Genomic DNA, 22,586 nt, shown 5'->3' with positions numbered 1-22,586 from the left:
GAATCCCTCTGTTAGGAATTATAGTCTTACATATGGCTTTTGCCACCGTTAGTGCAGTGTTATCACGTGATGGGAATATGTAAATCCATTTGGAAAATGGACAGATCATGTTGAGACAGTACTTATAGCCTCCTACAGTAGCGTTTAGCTGTATAAAATCCATGTGAACAAACTGGAATGGATATGTTGCAGGGGGAAACTTGCCTCTTTTCGGCCTTTCGTTACCTTGCGCGTTATGCCTACAACATGTGATGCACGCCCTACAAAATTGTTTAGCATAATTTTGAAAATTATAAGTGTGAAAATGCTGCTTAACTAGGTGTACCATTCCACCTGTTGAGACATGACCGACCCGATCATGACTCAAATGTGCGGCTAAGCGAAACAATGACACAGGTAGTATTGGTTTTCCATGTATGCAATATATTTCAAATTGATTATGAACAGCTCCATCACGGATCCATTTCCTAACCTCAGATGCAGGGGACTGGTTTTGCATATCACGTAATACTGTGTGTGATATTGGTTCTGTCTCACTTGTGGCAGACATAACAAGATAAGACCCATGGGAACCTAGGCTGGCTTCCTTCGCTATTTTGTCAGCAAATGCATTCCCACGCGCTACTGGAGAAACACTGTTAGTGTGTGCCTCACATTTACAGACAGCGATGGAACGCGGAAGTAATACTGCTTCTATCAGGTCAGTTAGCAACACTGCGTGCTTCACAGGTCTGCCAGTCGAGGTCATCATACCTCTGCGTGCCCACTGTGCCGCAAACGTAAACAAAGTAGAAAATGCGTACTGGCTATCAGTGTAGATTGTAACATCTACACCCTTCGCTGCCTTACAGGCTGAAGTCAAAGCAACTAGTTCCGCAGACTGTGCTGAATACGAAGGCGGAAGCTGGCCTGCCTTTATAATAGTGGTTGCAGACACAACAGAAAAACCAACTTGGTTAACACCTAAAGGTGACTTAGACGCTGAACCATCAACAAACCACACCTCCCCCTTGGGCAGAGGTTGGTCCGAGAGGTCAGCACGGGGCTTACAACAACGCTCAGTCAATTCTTTACAATTATGTGGTTCTCCATCTAAGGGCGTAGGGAGGAGTGTGGAGGGGTTTAAAATACCACAACGAACTATTGTGAGATGGGGCTGAGAAAATAATGTGGCAGACATCGATAGGAACCTGGCAGGAGAGAGAAATGCCATTCGAGTCTCATTTAACAGAAGGGATACTGCATGGGGGACCTTTAGTGTGAGTGGGTGAAACAACACAATCTCAGCTGTACATTCAATCGCCATAGTTGCTCCACAGATAGCTTGGACACACGGCGGTAGGGCCTGTGACACAGGGTCTAATCGTTTAGAGTAAAATCCTAGAGGCCTCAACTTATCTCCTTGCTTTTGCAACAGGACTGAAGTCATAAAACCATCTTTCACATCAGCTGTTTGAATAAAGGGCTTAGTGTAATCGGGCAGAGCTAACACTGAGGAGCTCGTCAACATCTGTTTTAACTTAACAAAAGCTTCTTCTGCTTGTGCATTCCAAACTAATTTGGCAGAGGCAGGCAGCTCATCTAAGTACAACAAATCTAGCAGTGGTTGAGTGACAAAAGCATATTCGGGGACCCACGCTCTACAGTAGTTTGTTAGACCCAGAAATTGCATCATGTGTCTCTTAGTCGTGGGTTTTGGTGCATTTAACAAGGCTGCCTTTCGATCAGAATGTAAACAACGGCCCTCTCCACTGAGTGTATGGCCTAGGAAACGAACACTCTCTTGTGCAAACTGAAACTTATCTTTCGAGACTTTATTGCCCGTGACCTGTAAGTGCTTTAAAAGCTTAACTGTGCATGCTACACATTCCTCACGTGTAGGGGAGGCTACTAACATGTCGTCCACATATGTAATGACCTGAGATGAACCTGGGGGGGTGAAACTGGCCAAACATTTAGCTATCTCCCTAGAGAAAATTGCTGGACTGTTAACAAATCCTTGTGGAAGACGATTGTAAGTGAGCTTCTCACAATCATACGTGAACCCAAACCACCCCTGACTCTCTCTCTCAACCTCAATAGAGAAATATGCATTTGACAGGTCAATGACTGAAAACCATAAACTATTTGGATTGAGGCCATTAAGCAACGTGTGTGGATCAGGCACCATTGACGCGATGGGCAGCACAGAACTGTTGACCTGGCGGAGATCTTGAACTAAACGCCATGATTTCCCATCTGCTTTCTTGACAGGAAAAATGGGCGTATTACACATAGCATCTGGATCTTTTCTTATGATACCAGCCTCGAGCATATCCCTGATTACTGGTCGTATGCCATCCAAAGCATCCTGTTTTAAGGGGTACTGTCTGACATTAGGACGATGTTCATTACAAGGGGTGACTTGTATGGGGCGAGCTGTGGTCATTCTGCCAACGTCCGTTTTACCTGAGGACCATAAAGAGGCTGGCACAGTAGCTAGTGCCTGTGCGTCCTCCTGTGAGAACATGATTTGTCATGAGCGAAGGGGTACATCTAAGTGGACAGCTGGGGTCATGCTTAGAGTGAAACCTAAGCCTTTCCTTCTCATGTGCCCACTAGTCTCCCACCCATCTGTCTGTCGTACCCAATCACTCCTGGCGACTCCACTGCGAACTAACTGTTTTAATTCACGCCAGGTTTCCCCTACACCTCTTGCTAATGACATGTGAGGTGTCTTTCCTAACCCCATTACCATATCTGCTTCTTGTGTAAGGGAGACTGAGACTGCTGCATTGCCATTACTATCCTCATAAATATGGTTAAAAGAAACTCTCTGTGGCTTCTGTAGATGTGTGACCAGCTTATCATACTCAGGATCTGGGCCTGGACGTCTCTTGTATCTTAATGTAACATGTAGTGCCCCTAATTGCATGACCTCTTGCTTATCACGTTTGGTTATCTGAGATAACAAAAAGGGGCCCGTCCCTGTGAGATCTGGATTTGGCATGTCTAATGTCCAAAAATAACATGGCTGATCTAGGGACTGCTGCACATAAACTTGCTCCTGTATTGTCTCCTCTGCTGTGATGGCACGCATACCCTTACTCGTGGGGACTATACTCAGGCCTAGTTTAATCATGCCATCACGTCCTAACAGGTGAACAGGGCAATCTGGGGCGTAAACAAAGGTTAGGAACACTGTCTTAGAACCATCTACAACTTTTAACGGTTTGGACACTGGCCTCTCATTCATTTGGCCATTAGCAGACTTTACAAAAATACTCTTAGACTTGGGCCACATGCCAGGGATTTCTGTTTTCATCACTGAGGTATCGGCACCAGTATCACATAGGAACTCAATCAGCACACCATTGACCATAAGAGTACGCATAGGCTTAATTTCATTGTTGGACATTGCAGCTAACGCCTCTGTTACTAGAGCTATATCAAATATAGGTTCTAATGGAGGATCGGCATTTACAAAGTTCATACGGTCATGGTACTCTTCCTCACGGTCCACGCCTAGTCATTCAGTGCGATCACTATCTTCCTCTTCCTCCTGGCGCCTAGGTCTACGTGGCTTTCCCTTTTTACGCTTGTCATCATCCCAGCCCTCTACTGTCGTGCTAGATCTACAATCAGCCACAAAATGGCCTAAACGACCACACCTAAAACATGTGTTGGGGGCCCTTTTTGCTCCTACCTTCCTGCCCTTTGACTTATCTAGGTAGGCAACATCAACCATAAACACCTGTTTAGGGGCACTGTCTTCCCTTTCTTTCTTTTTCTGATGGTAAGTTTGGGCTGTTGTTAAATGATCCATCATGTGACTCACAGTGCAGCTACGCTGAGTGACATTGTTCTTGTTAACAAAATCTCGCAGGTGCACAAGTGTGCCATTTAAGATGGCTGACTTCAAATGCTGTTGGTATGCTGAGTTCTCTGCTATTTCATGAGGAATGCCACTGCACCGTCGAAAAACGGTTTCCATTCTACTTCTGAAATCTATCACATCCTCTCCTGGCTTCTGTCTGGTGTCAGTGATTTGTGTATAGTCTGAGACTAAACGGAAAACCTCGCGTATGTTCGCCCACACCCCTGTCAATGCAACCTCAAATGCAGCGCTAGTAACAGCGTCCATATAACCAGCGAACGGCAATTCTCCTTCCATCCCAGTATACACTCCCTGTATACGTGCCAATTTATGGCCGTAAATTACCCGTAAACAGCTCAAAACCTCCAATCCATTCAAATGCCAACCCTTAATTAGCTGTTTAAACTCTTCAATATGTCTTTCAACATCATCCTTAGGGTTATGCAAACCGTTACAGGCATCACTGAGCTGCTGAGGCGTCCAAGCGCGATAAGCTAACACCATACGCTCCAGTCTTGGATCATTAGCGGCTATTATAGGGGCAGCTGGTGCTCCGGGGGGCCTTTGTCCTGCTATCAAGGTGGGGTCCCAAACTATGTTGGGCATTTCTACCAGTGGAAACTGATGTGTCTCTACTTGGGCTGCTAAATTAAACCCTTGTTTCTCTACTGCATAGGGGTTTGGATACAACTGTGGTGGTATGTACGGGTACGGCGGGGGAGCGCTCACACTGACGCCACAGAAATTGGAGCCCTGAGTCTCATCTCCTTTCTTCCCTTTAGATCTAAGCACTGGCGGAGAGGCTGGCGGTGGCTTGGTCTCAACCTGTTGTTGATAATCTTGGGTGTCAGCAGTAGCTAAATCAGCGAGATAGGGGGCCTGTTCTTTCATTTTTAACAGCCTAACATCTGCTTCTAATTTCTCCTGCCTGGCCTTTCTTTCTTGAAACTCCCTCATTTTTAATATTCTAGCTTCTCCTAGAGCTTTGTCCTGTCTGTCTCTTTCTTCCTCTTCAAGCTTTCGCTCTAATGCACGCACCGCCCTAAGTTCTTCTCTTTCTCTTTGCGCACGATCTCTCTCTGCCTGCGCTCTCTCACCTTCCTCTCGCTCTTTTCTCCGTCTGTTCTGTACTCCACCAATGTAACCCAAATCATCTTCTTCTGTAGTTAGCGCAGCCACTGTGGTTCCACTATTTTCACCTGTCTTACTCATCCCTGCACGCCTAGCCTTTGCTTGGCTGTCCCATATCATAGCTTCTCTTAATTCTTGCCGCAACCTTTCCTTTACTTTCTCTCTCTTATTAGTGGCCAAATCTGTCTTAATCTGCTCCACTAACAGTGCACATGCCTCTGGGCTGAGCTTGCCCTCAAAATGACGATGCTTCGCCCAGTTGTCCAGGAACCGAGTGCTCCCTGGAGCATAAATAGCCATATACTTCCGATCCTTAACTATTGGCTTCTCTTTCTTTTGTGAGTTCCCCATATTAGCGGTCAATTACTATTATGTGGGTGAAAACTGAACTATGTGGTTATTATAATGTTCCGTTCAATGTGTAGAAATGATTTTAATCACTGTAAATATCTTGTTCCTATCGTAATTAAATGTATTTCGAGTGTTATTGTTATGCACTGCTGTATACTGCTCAACTTGTATCACACCCAAATTCACCACGTCCACCACGTGTAGACGTGCCCCAGGGAATCACGCACTTATCACTCACTTATCACATCCAAACCATACACCGTACACCCTAGATTGTTATCGGGGTTATACTAGATATATAGAATAAATATAGACAAATCAGTTTACACGACTAGATTTCCCCGGAGGGGGCTGTCAGACCCACTGGCTTTCAACCACCGTGACAAACACACACTCAACTCTCTCCTCAGTATACAATTTCAGATTATAATATGCCACTCGCCACTACAACACAAACTCCAGCGAATGTAACTTTAACACCTTAAAGAAATATCCACAATTTCACACACACTTGTCAATATTACACCTTAGTAATAACAACAATATGTCCACACAAGGACCACTTACGTGTTCTTATAGGTGTGTGATCACGTTCAGATCTCGGCAGTCGTTCGTTGAAGAGAAGATTCCGGACTTGCTTTGAAACACCGGCCTGGTTCGTGAACCCAGGGCTTTCACAGGGCCGTCTAATGGAACTGTGGCTGTCGACAGACTGGCGGTGTTGTCCTTCCCTCCTCTCCCAAAAACGACGTAGAGATCCGACTCGAAAGGACCAGTGAAATGTTAGGTTCTTGATCGTAATCTTAAACCCCCTTGCTGTTAATCACACACAGATAAAGAATTTTACACGTGACACATGAGATCTCTTTTACTCGACGAGGATTGTGATCACCAAGTAAATCACTTCACAAGGTCCAAAATCACAATGGCGCACTCCCCTCCGTCCAAGCACTTTATTAGAAAAGGGGAGGGGACAGAGGAGTACAGAGGAGTGGAAACTTACTAACTGATAAGGACTGTTAGACATATTACACATTGGATTAATACATTGTAGGATATTCAATTAAATGAATACAATCAAAGAAAGAACTTATATACACATTATATATATCTTTATAGCTGCATCTAAATGCTGTAAACCGATGTCTGAATGTGTGCTGACGTCATGGGCTGGCCTCCAAGGCCTCTGACAACGGATAAATCATTGAATTTCAATATGTTAGTTTCAAGGTCAGGAAAGGACTTCAACATTGAATAAAGTGATGGGACATCACACACGTGTGTGTGCGTGTGTGTGCATGCGCGTGTGTGCGTGTGCGTGTGTGTGTTTGTGCAGTGCATGCATTTTTTGTAGCTATTCTATAACAGGTGTGCTGCTAAATTGAATGCTACTGAAACTGAAGCTGCTGCTGCAACAAGCTCTGACTTAACTGCAGTTTGAAACGTGTAGCACATTTAGACACGCTGAAATGTGTTTTAACTGGACTTTTGAAAAGCTTCATTAACCCTGCATTTTATTGTGAATTTGGAAAATACCAATTATTTCTGGGACTAGGAACAATAATAATTTATTATGTTTTATAATTTGTAGGGATAATTCAGGATATTTTTTGGGGGGCTGAAATAGCTAATTAAAATGAATATGTGACAGCTGTGAGAACTTGGAAACTATGAATGTATGATAGTAGCTAGTACAAACAACGATGACAAGGGACATCATTGACAGAACACAATAAAATACTCAGTGTTAGTTTAACTCTGAGAATGAGCAAATGTAACCAAATGGGTCCATTTGAGTCCATTTGTACAATCTCAGAGTTATCTGGTGCATGGTCAACGCATTCTCACTCCCAAAACGGCAAACGGGTGACAGCTTAGGACGGTGTTGCCTCAACGTTTCGGCGCGGCGTCTCGCTCACCTCACAGCTTGCTTGGCTCAGGTCCGCTTTAAACGGCACGCCTCTGTTGTTTTAACAGTTTTTCAGCGGAGACGTCACCCTTTTACGTCTTGGGTTTGAGAATGGCGCTTATGCATTCCAGGAGTGTGGATGTGACCTGGACGGTGGCCGGATGACATGAAGGGGACCCCTGTCACGTCAAAAGTTTGACATTTGTCCCAAGAAGTCACTATAGGCCTTTTTTGTGTGTAGGCTTGGTACTTTACCTTGCCAGGGGCGTGTTCACCCCAACAGGGACTGTCTGCAGGGCACGTTGGTAAGACTCCTACTTAGTATGCCCAGTAAGATCTGTGTGTGTGTGAGTGTGCGTGTGCGTGTGCGTGCGTGTGCGTGTGCGTGCGTGTGCGTGCGCGCGCGCGCGCGCGCGTGTGTGTGTGTGTGTGTGTGTGTGTGTGTGTGTGTGTACAGATGTCTATCCATCTGAGCAGCTATTTCAGAGAAAAGGGATTTCTGCCTCAGTAATTGCTTCGGCTACATTTCCCTCAAATCTCTCTCTCTATCTCTCTCGCTCCTCACTCTCTCCATCTGTCCGTTTCTCTGCATCTCTCTCTCTCTCTCTTTCTCTCTCTCTCTCTCTCTCTCTCTCTCTCTCTCTCTCTCTCTCTCTCTCTCTCTCTCTCTTGTCTCTCTCTTTCTCCCGCTTCGTCTCTTACTCACCATACTTTTCCTATCTCTCCATCTCTTGTCTGTCTGTCTGTCTGTCTGTCTGTCTTGTCTGTCTGTCTGTCTGTCTGTCTGTCTGTCTGTCTGTCTGTCTGCCTCTCTCTTTCTCTGTCTGCCTCTCTCTTTCTCTGTCTGCCTTTCATCGCTCCCTCTCTGTTTCTTCCGATCATATCTCTCCTCCACTCTTCCTCTCTCTCGCTCTCTCTCATTATTTTATCTATCTTTGTGAACAATAACCCCCTTTCCTCTGGCAAAATTCAAATGTACCTCTTCCTCTATGTCGTTCTTTCTTTTTTGTGGCTCTCTTTTTTTATTCTCTCCATTTTACGGCTAAGCATCCATTAGCTGTAAACTCCACAGTGTTAATTGAAATCTGAGACTTAAAAAAAATGCACCTACTGCATCCATTTGTATGTCATTTCTTTAGATTGAGTTTAATTAACACTGTGGATTCTATTGTGTAGTAGCACCATCAGATCAATTAGTCACACACACACACACACACACACACACACACACACACACACACACACACACACACACACACACACACACACACACACACACACACACACACACACACACACACACACACACACACACACACATACTCAGACGCACACTACTGTACATGATGTTTAATCCATGAAGACCGGGAACGCATCTGTGTCATTTTAAGATTTCTTTGGCGTGAATATATGTATTTTTAAAGCGAACATTTGTAACTCAAATCTTTGCTTCTGGGGGTCCCTGGAACAACATATTTTGAGATGAGGGGTCGGCGGACAAACAGATATAATTTTGAGGGGTCCTTGACATGAAAAAGTTTGAGAACCACTGATATAGAAACGTACGTTTTTCAGAAACCTGTTAGGATTTAGAAGACATTTGTAAAATCCCCAAAAGCAAATGTTTGCTTAAAAAATATATACATATTCAAGCTAAAGATTTGCATACATAGCGGGGCACTCTGTGCCGTGCTATGAGCTATTTTTGAATAATGACACAGATGCGTTCCCGGTCTTTAATGGGTTAAAGGGAGAGTGGTGTGTCCATGTATGTCTCAGTCCTTTAAAACTGAGACATACATAAGTTCTATTCACCGGAGATCAACAGAGTGGAATAGAACACCTTACCATCTGTGGGATGGATGGATGGATGGTTGGATAGATGGTTGGATGGATGGTTGGATGGATGGTTGGTTGGATGGATGGTTGGATGGATGGAGACACTGAGTGAACACAGATTGCTGGCAGAGAGGGATCGCCACAAACCGAGCGGGCTGCCAACACCTACACCCAGAACACCAACAATTTACACACACAAGTGAAGTTAATTTGTGTGAAGTACTTATTTATTAATTAATGGTAATTATTTTGCCCCATGTGGACCTGCCAATGCGATTCAACTTGTTGCACCTTTTGTTTAACCTCAGCAGCAGGTACAGTGTATGTAACCTGCTGTTCTTTTGTGCTATGTATAGTATGTGTAGAGATATCTTTGATTTTGTTCTTTTTTACATGTTTTATTTTTCTCCTTGCTCTCCCTCTCTCTGTCCCCAAAATGATGGAGCTTGCACAAAACTGAATTTCACCCACTTCTTTACACCGGTAAACCTGTTGATGTGACAATAAAGTTCTGATTCTGACATTACACAGAATCAACATCCAGAACACCAGCCATGAACCACTACAAACTGACAACACGTCACGATGCAATGTGTTGTGAGCTTGTACTGCGAACCACCTATTTTTGCTATTTCTGAAATGTTTAGAAAATTTGTGACAGTTTTCGCCGATAATGACACGACCAGAATCTACAGTGTCCGTGATTGGACAGGAGTGTGGCCAAGAGCCGTTTTCAACAAATGAATCTGAGCATGGTCCATATGTCATCCATGGTGTCTTTTAAATGAAGACCGCAATGGAAATACGTTTCTGAGACTTTATTGTGTTATCGATGATTTTTTAAAATCTATGCATTACTGTTGGCCGTGCATTTATTGTAATTATCAGCTAAACTAACAAACCAAAGGACTTTCAAGACACTTAGTAACATAATTACGGCAGAAAAATGTTTTATTTAATGCCAAAAGCTGTGGTTGCCAAACAGCTGGTCAAAATCGCTCATCAGTAAAGAGACAGTCAGGGAGTCATCATGGAATTTACTTTTCTAGACATTTGGCTGGTGCTCTTACCCACAGCCTCTCTGAGTGACTGATGGGTCAAGTGACTTGCTAAGAGAGGATTATTTGCCACATACACAGCAGATTCCTGAGTGTCTGTTTAACTTTAAATGGACCCCAACAGTTAAGGTTATTATAGTTAACTTAAAACTAAGACTAAAACCAAAAGGGGGGAAAATGTGTTATCTGAAACTAAAATAAATACTGTACTGTGTTTGCTGTTGTTGGGAACTGAACTGAACTTGTAACCTTTCAGTTTAGGGGTGCAACAGTTAATTGAGCTAATCATATTAACTCATTCCCTGCCAGACTTATTTCTGGCTGTGTTTGCCCACTGCCAGCGATTTAGTGTTTTTTATAACTTTTTTTTTTCCATTATGATCGCAAGTGCAATCGTTTCTAAACACACAGGCGAGTCGTGCACGCCGCTCAAACAACAAACATTCCGATCGGGGCGGAGTCTCCCTCCTCCAGCCCAGGGTAAAAACACCATGTTTCGCTATGTAAACGGAAAACTCACTTACTTTTTCCACCTCGCCACAGACCTCGCTAAATCCCTTATGATCGCGTGTTCAACTGTTTGTAGACACACAGGGTAGTTGTGTGAGTGGCCCAGAGAAGAAATTTTCAATCGGCGACATTCCATTTTGCAGTAGTAGCAGTTTCAAAACAGCGTCGCTAAACAGCATTCCACGGCGGAGAAATGCAAAGCCGAGAAAAGACCGTTTTAGGGCGGGACCTAAACAGGAAGCGGACGGAAACGAAAATCTTCTATTTGACGTATTTCCGTATCCGGGTGTGCTACAATGAAATGTGTCGTGGCGAGAGATGATGAAGGAACGTGAGATCTTGCTTTAAAAAATTATTTTTCAAAATTACGTTTTTTACGTCCTAGGCAGGTTTGGTAATTGGAAAAAAATACTTTTTTTACGTCCTAGGCAGGGAATGAGTTAATCGAGTATAAAAAATTAGATTAAAATAATCAATATTTTATTCCTATTTTGGGCATCATAAAGGAATTGTGTGGATAATCTTTTCGTTGATATGTAAAAAAATATATATACTGTATATGTTTTTTTTAACCCACGTCTCGATTAGTCAAGTAATCGAAAAAGTAATTCCTAGAATAATCAATAGTCGTAAGCCTATTTCAATCACAAGACGCTGGTTTCTCAGCCTCAGCTTGTGAATGTAATGGTGATGTATTTGAGGTTGAGCTCATGTCTACAGCATGATTACACAGAGACAAAAGGATGTTTCACTGATGACTTCAAGTATTTCAACACTTTGTACTGCACTTTCTAACATCACACACACTAATTACACACCACACATTACACACACCGAACAGATACACGTACTGAAGTGACTGTGGTGGATTTTATCAGTCATTAGTAAAAAGTTGAAGATGACCTCATGCTATCAACAGGTTTACTAATATGTAAAGTGTGCAGAAGTGTGTGTGTGTGTGTGTGTGTGTGTGTGTGTGTGTGTGTGTGTGTGTGTGTGTGTGTGTGTGCGTGTGCGTGTGCGGTGCTGTACACTTGCCAGCCAAATGAGACATGAGTGAAATGTTTTGGTAACCGTCACCAACCACACTACTCTCTCTCTCTCCCCCTTTCTCTCTCCCCCTTTCTCTCTCTCTCTCTCTCTCTCTCTCTCTCTCTCTCTCTCTCTCTCTCTCTCTCTGACTCTGTCTATCTATCACTCCTTCCGAGTGTGTTTGTGTGTCCCTTTTCCTCACTGTCTCTCCATCTCTCTCAATCTCTCTCTTTATCTTTTACTGTTTATCCTGCCCCCCACCCCCTAACCAATTTTCTTCTCCTCTCTTTCTCTCAAGGTCAGCCTGTCTAACGACTCCAGCTGTGTGGAGGAGATTCTGCGGGTGAGTTGGATGCACACAATGTGTGCACGCACATGCACATGCACGCATACGTGCGCGAACACACGCACACACACACACATGCGCGTGTCCTGAGTATTAGCCGGTTTTATGTTTGCACAAAGAGTTTCCTGATGCTCTCCCAAGAGTCTGATTTGGAGGGAGAGAGAGAGAGAGAGACACATACTGTAGAAACAGAGACAGACAGACAGTGAGAGAGAGAGAGAGAGAGAGAGAGAGAGAGAGAGAGAGAGAGAAAGAGTCCGAAACAGACAGAGTGAGACAGAGACAGAGAGAGGTAGAGAGAGAGAGACAGAAAGATAGAGAGAGAGATTGGCTTGGTCTTAGATTAAATGTTTTTGTTTCTTCAGAATGACATCATGGAACAATCTTTTCCACATTTTCCTCTCCTTTGCCTTTCTTTCATCTTCTCCTCCTCCCCCTCTTCTCTCTTTTCCCCCTCTCTCTTTGCCTCTCTCCATTCCTTTTGCTGCTCTCTTCTCCTCTCCCCTGCGTTGCTTCAGAATGATGTCAAACTAAGCAGCGTTAATTTTGACTGCAAATTTAGATTTTAGTTTTAGTCATAGACTTTTGAATAAATTCAATTTAGTTTTTGTTGTATTTTTGTCATCTGAAATATTTTTTGTTTTAATCTAGTTTTAGTTGACTAAATATCATAAGAGTTTTGTCATCTAAGTCTACAGTTGATTTAGTCAATAAAACATTTTTGGTGGTCCTTGATGCCTCATTTATACTTAACTGCATGCCGAAAACAGGTGATCTACAAGCTCACAACGTGTCGTGCTGCGCGTGAGCTTGTAGATCGGCTGTTTTTGGAGTGTGACACCCGCGCACAACCAAGCATAATATGACATGTCTTAGTTCTACTGGATCTCCTCTCCAAGTTAACATTTTCGTCTAGTTTTTATTTGTTGACGAAATCGTCTATATATTTAGTAATTTAATCATAGTTTTAGTCGTCATAGCATAGTTTTTATTTCGTTTTTTTGTTTTGTTTTCAACAGTGAAAAAAGGTAGTCTACAAAATTAACACTGCTTCAGAATGATGTCAAAGCAACAGTGTTTCTCTCCAATTCTGTATTCAGTCAGCCATAAGTGCTTTCTCACCACTTCTTGTCAGGAGATATCCCTCTCTCTCTCTTTCTCTCTCTTTTTCCTCTCTCATTCTCGCGCTTCTTCACGCTCTCTTTGTTCCCCTTTCTCTCTGTGTTCATCTCTTTCCATTCTCTCTCTATCTTCCTCTCGTCACACAACCTTCTGCATGGTTTCCTTTTCTCGCCGCGTGCGCTCTCTCTCTCTCTCTCTGCATGCCTCTCTCTCTCTCTATCCGTTCCTCCTTGTCTCCCTCTCCCCATCTCCTGTCCTCCTTTCAAAACTCATTCAAAATTCAAATTGAAGGCTAGCAGACTGTGTGTGTCAGTGTCAGGCAGGCAGCGAGCTGCGAGAAAAGCTCCTGTCAATAGCGTCAGAGCGCTATTCAATTCAGCCTGGACTTTTAAAGCCAAGTCAAGTGTGAGGATCTGAGTGTTCACAATCGGAGACGAGGAGACAACAATGCTCCCCTCCCCCCATTATCAACTTCCCTAACAGCCAAACCAGGTCTCTCTCCAGTAAAATCCTGAGTCCATTTGCACAGCGTGGCTCTGTAGGAGTCTTTGTGTGTCTGTCTGTGTGTCTGTCTGTGTGTCTGTCTGTGTGTCTGTCTGTGTGTCTGTCTGTGTGTCTGTCTGTGGGTGTGTCTGTCTGTGTGTCTGTCTGTGTGTCCGGGGGCTGGACTGATTAGTGCCACATTTCTTGCATGCTGCCAGTAGGCCAAAGAAGTAAATCCCTTTTTTTTTTTCCCCTGCACTTTTAGCATCCTTTATATTTTTATCATGTATAATCCTTAATGTCGGTCAGATCGGGCTGAAACCTTGCCCAAATATGGAGTCATATTTGGGCAAGGTCATTAGCCGCTAATAATGTAACGATATTGCCGTTATCGCAAAATCATGATATAAAATTATATTATTGTAGTCTCGTAACTGCATCTATGATAGGTATTATAATTTTATTTTGACTAGCGGCGGAGTAATGAGAGTGAAATGGAGTCTGGCTGTCAGCCTAGCAGCGGAGAGACCTTGTGTTCACGGCGATCATACTGTATGTGCACATCATTTGCGCAGTCACTGATCTTTACAATATCCGTCCCGCAAGAAACCTTTGCAGATGTGTTGGGGATCGGCGAGACGGCGCAATATTTCTGCTCTGATGATCGCTTAGAACACAGACTGGCGTGCTGACGTACGCGTATACTGTACGTGTTGCGTCATTTTCCATTTCCTTTCCTTTTTCCTTTCGCTCCTTTCACGCTCTTTCACAAATCACAGATTGGGACAGCCTAACAAGCGTTTTCTGTCGCACAACTGGGTCGACTTCACAAGCTACCCAGCTATGTTAAGTCACAGTTGTCTCATGTTATGACAGGCAAATAAATAATGAAAAGTTGTGTCCTACCGTATATTCAATCTTTGTTCATAATAGTATCATTGACTTGTTATTTTGATAATATCGTATGGTGAGTTTTTGGTATCGTTACATAACCTATTAGCCACATCGTTATTAGACCCTGCAACCGTCTTGTTACACTACAGTTAAATTAACACTCAGGATGATGCTGTCCACAGTATAATAATAATAATACTAATACATTTTATTTGTAACGCACTTTATATTTGAAACAAATCTCAAATGCTACAGGTTAAAAAAGAAAGGAAGAAAAAAAAAGAAAACAACAATAATAATAAAACAGTGAAATGAATAAACTTCAAATCAAGTCAGCAAAACACAGTAGAAGTTTAAAAAAAAAAAAAAACTACATCTCTATCTAGGCAAATGCCTTGTTAAAAAGTGTCAATGGACTGTGGTGCTCTCAGATGGTCCGGGAGGGCATTCCACAGTCGAGGTGCTGCTGAGCAGAAGGCCCGATCCCCCATGGTGCGGAGATTTGTTGTGCGGGGCTCGAGTGCGTTTGAGTTCCTAGAGCGGAGTGAGCGGGTGGAGCGGGTGGAGTTCGGGGGGTTTGAGGAGTTCCTTTAGGTAGGAGGGGGCATTGCTGTAGATGCACTGATGGGTGAGGAGGGAGACCTTGTACTCGATCCTGACGGAGATGGGAAGCCAGTGTAGTGAATGGAGGATGGGTGTGATGTGTTCGTATTTCCGCACTCTCATCAGGATCCTAGCAGCACTGTACTGGATGTACTGGAGCTTCCGGATGCTCTTGCTAGGGATCCCGATGAGAAGTGCGTTACAGTAGTCAAGCCTTGAGGAGACAAAGGCGTGGACTAGTACAAAGGCGTGGACAGTATGTGTTTCCTCACCCTAGTATAGTAGCACCACGGGTTACTTCCATTGAACCTCATGTGTTGGGACGTTGTGGATTAGTGCTTGATTAAATCAAATGATGCCAACAGCAGCTAGCATCAACAAAATGGTTAATGGTGCATGAAAAGCTGCAGGCATCATTAGTAATGGTGTATGTTGAAAGCACCTGGCTGAGCCTGTTGATACTAGCGTGATTAAAACTAACACATCCACATACAGTATAAACTCATTAGGCCACTTCCTCACAAGTTCTCTAAAGCTGTTCTAAGTAAAGAAAACATACAAAGGAGAAAGGACTTCCCATCCTTATAGGGGTAAAAAAGAATAATCTTTGTTTGTTGAAAATGGGCTTATTATAGTATGGCTTTAATATGACCTTAATTTAGATTTAGCATTATGTCATATCATGCACTGATGATTTTTGTAGTTAGTGATACTTTTTCTTTTGTAAAAAAAAGAGCTATATTCTCGCTATAACCTTATAATGTTCTACTTTCTCTTTTAGAAAAACAAAAGCTACAGTACATTATTTTAACCACTTCAACCCTGGTGTCCCAATTTAAATTCTTTATAGGAAAAGAATGTATAATACACAGTGTAAATTTAACCCGTAAGTAGGGTTAGGAAATTAACCGAAAATATATCGACTTTTTTTTTTACCAATAACTAACTTCATCTTGCTCATGTAGGTTAATCCAATAACCGAGAAGTTGTATTTCTTCTTTTTATTTTTATTCATATATATCTCGACCCTGTATTATACTTTATTGTACAGTGATGGTGTGCAAAGACGAAAATCTACAAGCTCACAGCGCGCCGCGATGCAACGCCTTGTGAGCTTGTAGATCGTCTTTTTTCACTTTCTTATCGTTCATTAATCGTAATTCAGGCAAAAGTTTGAAATAATCTTGATGTTGATTTGATATCATATCATATCGCCCAGCTCTGCCCGCAAGACACCCTCTGAGTTAAATTAACAGTAAGGATGTCACTTTGTATGCACCTGAAGTAATACATACTGTAAATACACATTTTGACATGTTTCTCTTACACACACACACACACACACACGCGTGACATGCGGCGCACCGTCTGTCAAAACATGGCAACTCTTCGGAGAGAGGGATGATGATGTCACAGAACAGTTGCCTGGCAACGGGTGGTATGTCGTCAGGCCAAGTGAATTACGATTGCGGAGAGGGGAGACACGCACACAAGACACACGCACTCACTCACACACCCAAACACACTCATACGCTCTCTCCCACTCTGCCCATATATTACACAGGAATCGTTGAATAATACCTCATATACTGTAGAGCAGTAGACACTCAAATCCACGCACGCACACACACACACATGCGCACACACGCACGCACGCACACACACACACACGCACGCACACGCACAGACACACACACACACACACGCGCACACACACGCTCGCACACATTCTACAGCCAAACATGTTTTGTCTTCCTTTTACGCACTTTTCACATGCACGCACACAAGGAAGAATGAGTCATCTCATAATATGACTCATCCACTCCAGAGCAGATGCATTATGGGAGACTGGTCATCGGGCCTTTTCAGCCCCTTTACCTTCTGACCTCTACTGTCACAACAGTGTGTGTGTGTGTGTGTGTGTGTGTGTGTGTGTGTGTGTGTGTGTGTGTGTGTGTGCGTGTGCGTGTGCGTGTGCGCGTGCGTGCGTGCTAGTGTGTCTGTGTGTCTCTGTGGTATGTGTGTGTGTGTGTGTGTGTCTGTGTGGATGTGTGGATGTATGTATGTGTGTGTGGATGTGTGTGCGAGCATGTGTTGGTGTGAAGTAAAGCCAAGAGTGAGGTTTATTCAGGGTTTATGTACATAAAAATGATTTATCAACCACTGCTTTGACTGCATTCTTTGATTCGACTCATTGCATGCTGGCCCTTATCCCAGCGTGCCTTTGGGTAGAAGCTACTATCCTGGACAGGCTGCCAGTCCGCCACAGGGGCCAACACACACCTAACTCATGCTCACAATGGCCAGTACACAAGAACAACATGTCTGTCTGGACTGCGAGAGAGAACATAGAGCTGACAGCTGTTCATAACGTTTCAACAGGATGGGCCGACTGGGTGTAGCCTGGTGTAGGCCCCCCCCCCCCCCCCCCCCCCCCCGCCCTCCGAAAATCTCATTTGTGTTTGATTTCAAATCAAATACAAATGAGATTTCCGGTGGGGGGGTTACCAGGCTAGACTGGGTGGTTATGGTTGTGGTTATAAGGTGAAAGGTCTCGAGGTACAGTAAATGTGTAGGAATATTTATTTTGTGTCGAATAAGGGATTAGTACATTTCCGAGCTGATTTGATTAATTAGTCATTCATTCATTCATACATTCTTTTACATTTATATTGTAAATATATGATGTTTTTACATTTACACTACAGGACATCCCTCCAGACTATGGGATGTAGTGAGCGGAGACCGTGAGCTCCAGGCCCCCAGAACACTGTTATACAGATAACATTGAAGTTGCCGCTGCTGTCGCATTTAAAACGCTACTGCGCGTGCGTCTACCGTCTGAAACGCTAGTACGCCTGCTCTATTGGCTCCAGTATTGGAGCTATAATCGAGGAAGTAGAGGTACTTCTGGGTGCTTCATGCGCTCGTGAATTATCATTCTTCATTCTTTTTGTATGTTTTTTCTAGTGAATGTTACGGGAGTTCATATATGGTGTGTGATATGAAATGTACACTTACTACAGTATAAATACAGTAATCATTAGTTTTCTTCCATCCTATTAAAGACCCTTTGGAGATAAATAAACTGACTCTAGTGTCAAGGGAGGGGCATGAGGATTGTCTGCAAACTGCAAGAGCGGTTTAAGATACTATAGGGTATGAGTGATTTGTGTCCCTCGGCTACTGCTTGAGTACTTGATATCTACAGAAAATGTTCAATTGAATATATATATAGCCTACACACATACATAATACACAGGCATAAAATACAGAAGCATAAACACTTAGGGTTAGTTTGCATACTTCACTATGTGGAAAAATTACCATACAGCTGACACTCATGGACCTACTTAATGTTATGTGCATTAAGGCAATAATAGGTTTTCTGTAAGATCAAATAGGCCTACATTACTTACTAATGTAAGATTGCAGCAAAGCCAAGGATTTACTGTGACCCTCTCTGGTGTCATGATTTTTTAGTTTGAGCTGTCGTGTTGCTGGTTAAAGTCAAGGTGGGCTTTATATTTAAAATTATTTTTTTTCATTTATGATTCCAGTATCTATCTTTCCTCTGAAACAATATGGGTTGGAGTTGGTTGTGAGAACTGCTTCGCTTCTCCCTTAAGCTTGTATAATTATATACATTTTTGTGTGTAAAGCACTTTGAAAAGTGCTTTACAAATCAAGTTTATTTAATGTTTTATTAACTCATTTAATAATAATGGAACAGAAAAAACGCATAATATCGTATTGTATCATTATCGTGAGTCCAATATCGTATTGTAAAATTAGTGTATTGTGACACCACTGATAGCTATACAAGGTCCAGCCATAATATTATACTGGGTTTGATCTTAGTTTTTTATCATAAAAGATAAACAAAGAGTGACTGTAGCAGGAAGGTCCCAGGTTCCATTCCCCAGAGAACAATTTGCGCTGCCCTTGAGCAATACACTGAACTGATACAAAACATGTGCTATAATGGAAACATCTATGCTATGGACTCTGGATTCATTCTCAATTTATACTTACTTATAATCACTTTATAGGGGGGAAAACATTTTGAGTGTGTGTGTGTGTGTGTGTGTGTGTGTGTGTGTGTGTGTGTGTGTGTGCGTGTGCGTGTGTGTGTGCGTGTGTGTGTGTGCGTGTGTGCGTGCGCGAGAGAGAGAGAGAAAATTTGCGAAAGAGCTGTTTCCAGCTTGTGGCCTCACTTTTGCCTTGACAGCAGTTTTGCCATTACCTGCAGTAACTTTCCGCACTGTGTGTCTGTGTATGGGGCATGCACGCATCCACTCATTTGTGTGTGAATCTGTGTGTGTGTGTGTGTGTGTGTGTGTGTGTGTGTGTGTGTGTGTGCGTGTGCGTGTGCGTGTGCGTGCTTGCGTGCGTGCATGCATGCACGTGTGTGCGTCTGTGTGCGTCTGTGTGCGTCTGTGTCTGTGTGTCTGTCTGTCTGTGTGTGTGTGTGTGTGTGTGTGTGTGTCTGTATAGTGTGTCTCTGTGTTTATGTGCTGACAGATGAGGTGCCAAGCAGGTGATAGTGCTTCCTCTGCACTTTGGTATCTCCAGATGCCACACATTCGGTCTACAATCAAAGTGAGAGTTATATATATATGTGGAGCCGCTGCTGCTGGTAATTGACTAGAAATGCTAATGTAACATTTTTAGCCGTGACACAGCATAGTGGAGTTATGCTGATCACGGCTGTGCTGAAACACTGACCACCCCCGAAACCCACACTCACAAAACAATGGCGAGAGTGGTTGAACTTTGTGAGGTGAATGGGGAGACACTGGGATGCGGTGCATGCGTGAATAAAAACAGTACTCAGTATTAACCCATTGAGACCTGGAACGCATCTGTGTCATTTTTAGATTTGAGCTAAAAAGCGTTACACTTTGGGCTATTCAAAAATAGCAGATCTACAAGCTCATAGCGCGGCACCGAGTGCCGTACTACGAGCTTGTAAATCTGCTATTTTTGAAAAATCGTGAAAATGTGTGCATATCATTGAATATATATTGTTTTAAAGCGAACATTTGTAACTCAAATCTTTGCTTCTGGGGGTCCCTGGAACAAAATATTTTGTAGATGGCGGTCGGCAGCCAAATACATATAATTTTGGGGGTCCTTGACATGAAAAGGTTTGAGCATACTGTTGGGATGGAGATTTTTTTGTTTTTGTCGCATTCCTGAGCCAATAATTTGATGACCGGCGGAGACCTGCATTTGAGTGTAATTGATAGAAAATAAGTAATTTTTGGGGTGAACCACTCCTTCGTTGATCAGGATCCCGCAGGGGTCTTTACTTGGACCCCTCCTTTTTTTCCATCCACACCAAATCTCTTCACCAAAAATAGCCGTTGTGACTTGTGACGTGCCGTGAGTGTGTAGATCTGCTATTTTTTCAGACTGTTAGCCCTGTACATGCTAGGGATGCTAGGGTTCGTAGTAAACTCTGGAGAGTGTGCATGTTTCTGAAATTAACACATTGCCACACACACACACACACACACACACACACACACACACACACACACACACACACACACACACACACACACACACACACACACACACACACACACACACACACACACACACACACACACACACACACACACACACACACACTCTTATCAAAACTCCATGACACAGATGTTCATCTTAATTTTCTGTTTCCATGTGTGTGTGTGTGTGTGTGTGTGTGTGTGTGTGTGTGTGTGTGTGTGTGTGTGTGTGTGTGTGTGTGTGTGTGTGTGTGTGTGTGTGTGTGTGTGTGTGTGTGTGTGTGTGTGTGTGTATGCGCGCGCGCGTGCATGTGTCTGTGCACATGTGTGTCTTTAGGACAATGGTACTCAAGTACTGTACTTAAGTACAATTTTAAGGTACTTTTACTTTACTGGAGTATTTCCAATTGTACTTTTACTCCACTGCAATTATTTGAAAACTTTAGTTACTAGTTACTTTGCAGATATAAATGATCACATTATAAAACATGCATTAACCACTTTAGCCCTATTTTATACTTAGGCTATTTGAAAATAGACGATCTATAAGCTCACAACGCGTCGCATCATTGTGAGCTTGTAGATCTGCTATTTTCAAACATTTTAGCACTATTACTCTGGGTACTTTAAGTAAAAAAGAATTACACCAATACTTTTGTGCTTTTACTCATTTTGAATTCCGGAGTACTTCTACATTGCAGTATTGATACTTTTATTTAAGTTAAACGTTTTGAGTACTTTTTCCCACCACTGCTTTAGGAGATGACCCATTCCTGGCCTCCTCCATTGACAGCCATCCATACTCCAGGCAAGGCTGAGCAGACAAAGTTCCCTATTCCTAACAAGGTTAGTAATGGTATCATTCACAGTACTGGCTGTCCTGTTCAGACAGCTGCTACACGACAGCATCACTATATAGTCAGGGTTGGATTTGCTGAGTGAGGAGCATGGGGGGGAATCTATGCCTCTGTGTTTGATGTCCTCCCCCCTGTTCATTCATTTGTATTGCCGGTACAAATACAAATACATTTCCTTTTGATCTGATGTCTTTGATATTTATAATGTCAAATTTCCTTTATAATATAACTTTTGATGTTTGATCATTTCAAAATGTATGTTAACCACATTAAACATTAAAAGTGGCCCTCCCTATTTTGGGCAATTCATGAAGACCTGAGGCCGATTGAAACATTTTTTTTCTAAATCCTAGCGCTTTAAAAAAAATATATATATTCAAAGATTTGCACAAATTTTCACGATTTTACAAAATAGCAGATCTACAAGCTCGTAGCGCGGCACTCGGTGCCGCGCTATGAGCTTGTATATCTGCTATTTTTGAATAGCCTAAAGAAATCTAAATGTGACACAGATGCGTTCCCTGTCTTAATGGGTTAAAAATAGCAGAAATAGCAGATCTACAATCTCACAATGCATCGTGATACGACAAGTTGCGAGCTTGTAGAACGTCTATTTTAACTTTTTGAAGTTGTTGTATGAAGAATTGTATTTAGCTTAAGTGGTTACGAAAATGCCAACCCCCCCCCCCTCTGTTTTTAAGGCAAATCGAACCCTGACCATATTGCTGCTGATGTTATCAGTATAGTAGATATACAGAATTATATCATATGTATTGTATTGTATATGTTATATAGTTGAATCGATATGCAGTAATAGACCTTGGTCAAAGTACTTCCATTTGCTCTTTGTAGGGCAAAGAGGCCAGGAATGTTAAAAGGCCAACTTTCTGTTGCCTCTAATTCTGTCTTTCTGTATCTGTTGACATGCAATAAAAAATGATTTGTTTGAGGATCGCACAATGCTAACAGCCCTGCTGAATTACCATTAGCCTTGGCTAGACAGATCACATTTTTTGACCCTCGATCAAATCACATTTTATAGCCGTGCAGTCGTCTGACAACAGAAACAGAAAGATATG

The 22,586-nt window shown here is 42.8% G+C and overlaps 1 protein-coding gene across 1 annotated transcript in view; it reads left to right on the top strand.

Moving 5' to 3' along the window:
- aff2 (AF4/FMR2 family, member 2) overlaps positions 1–22,586 on the top strand; it is a 130,135-nt gene that overhangs the window by 59,456 nt on the left and 48,093 nt on the right. The window contains exons 5-6 of the mRNA XM_080415579.1: positions 11,985–12,029; positions 21,410–21,496. Of these exons, the coding sequence (XP_080271705.1) occupies positions 11,985–12,029; positions 21,410–21,496 (132 nt within the window). The remainder of the gene's footprint in view (positions 1–11,984; positions 12,030–21,409; positions 21,497–22,586) is intronic.

The sequence above is a fragment of the Gymnoscopelus braueri genome (assembly GCF_963280865.1).
Source record: "Gymnoscopelus braueri genome assembly, chromosome: 20".
Classification (NCBI taxonomy): domain Eukaryota; kingdom Metazoa; phylum Chordata; class Actinopteri; order Myctophiformes; family Myctophidae; genus Gymnoscopelus; species Gymnoscopelus braueri.
The sequence above is the reverse complement of the archived record's forward strand: the minus strand, read 5'-3'. Positions and strand labels throughout refer to the sequence as shown.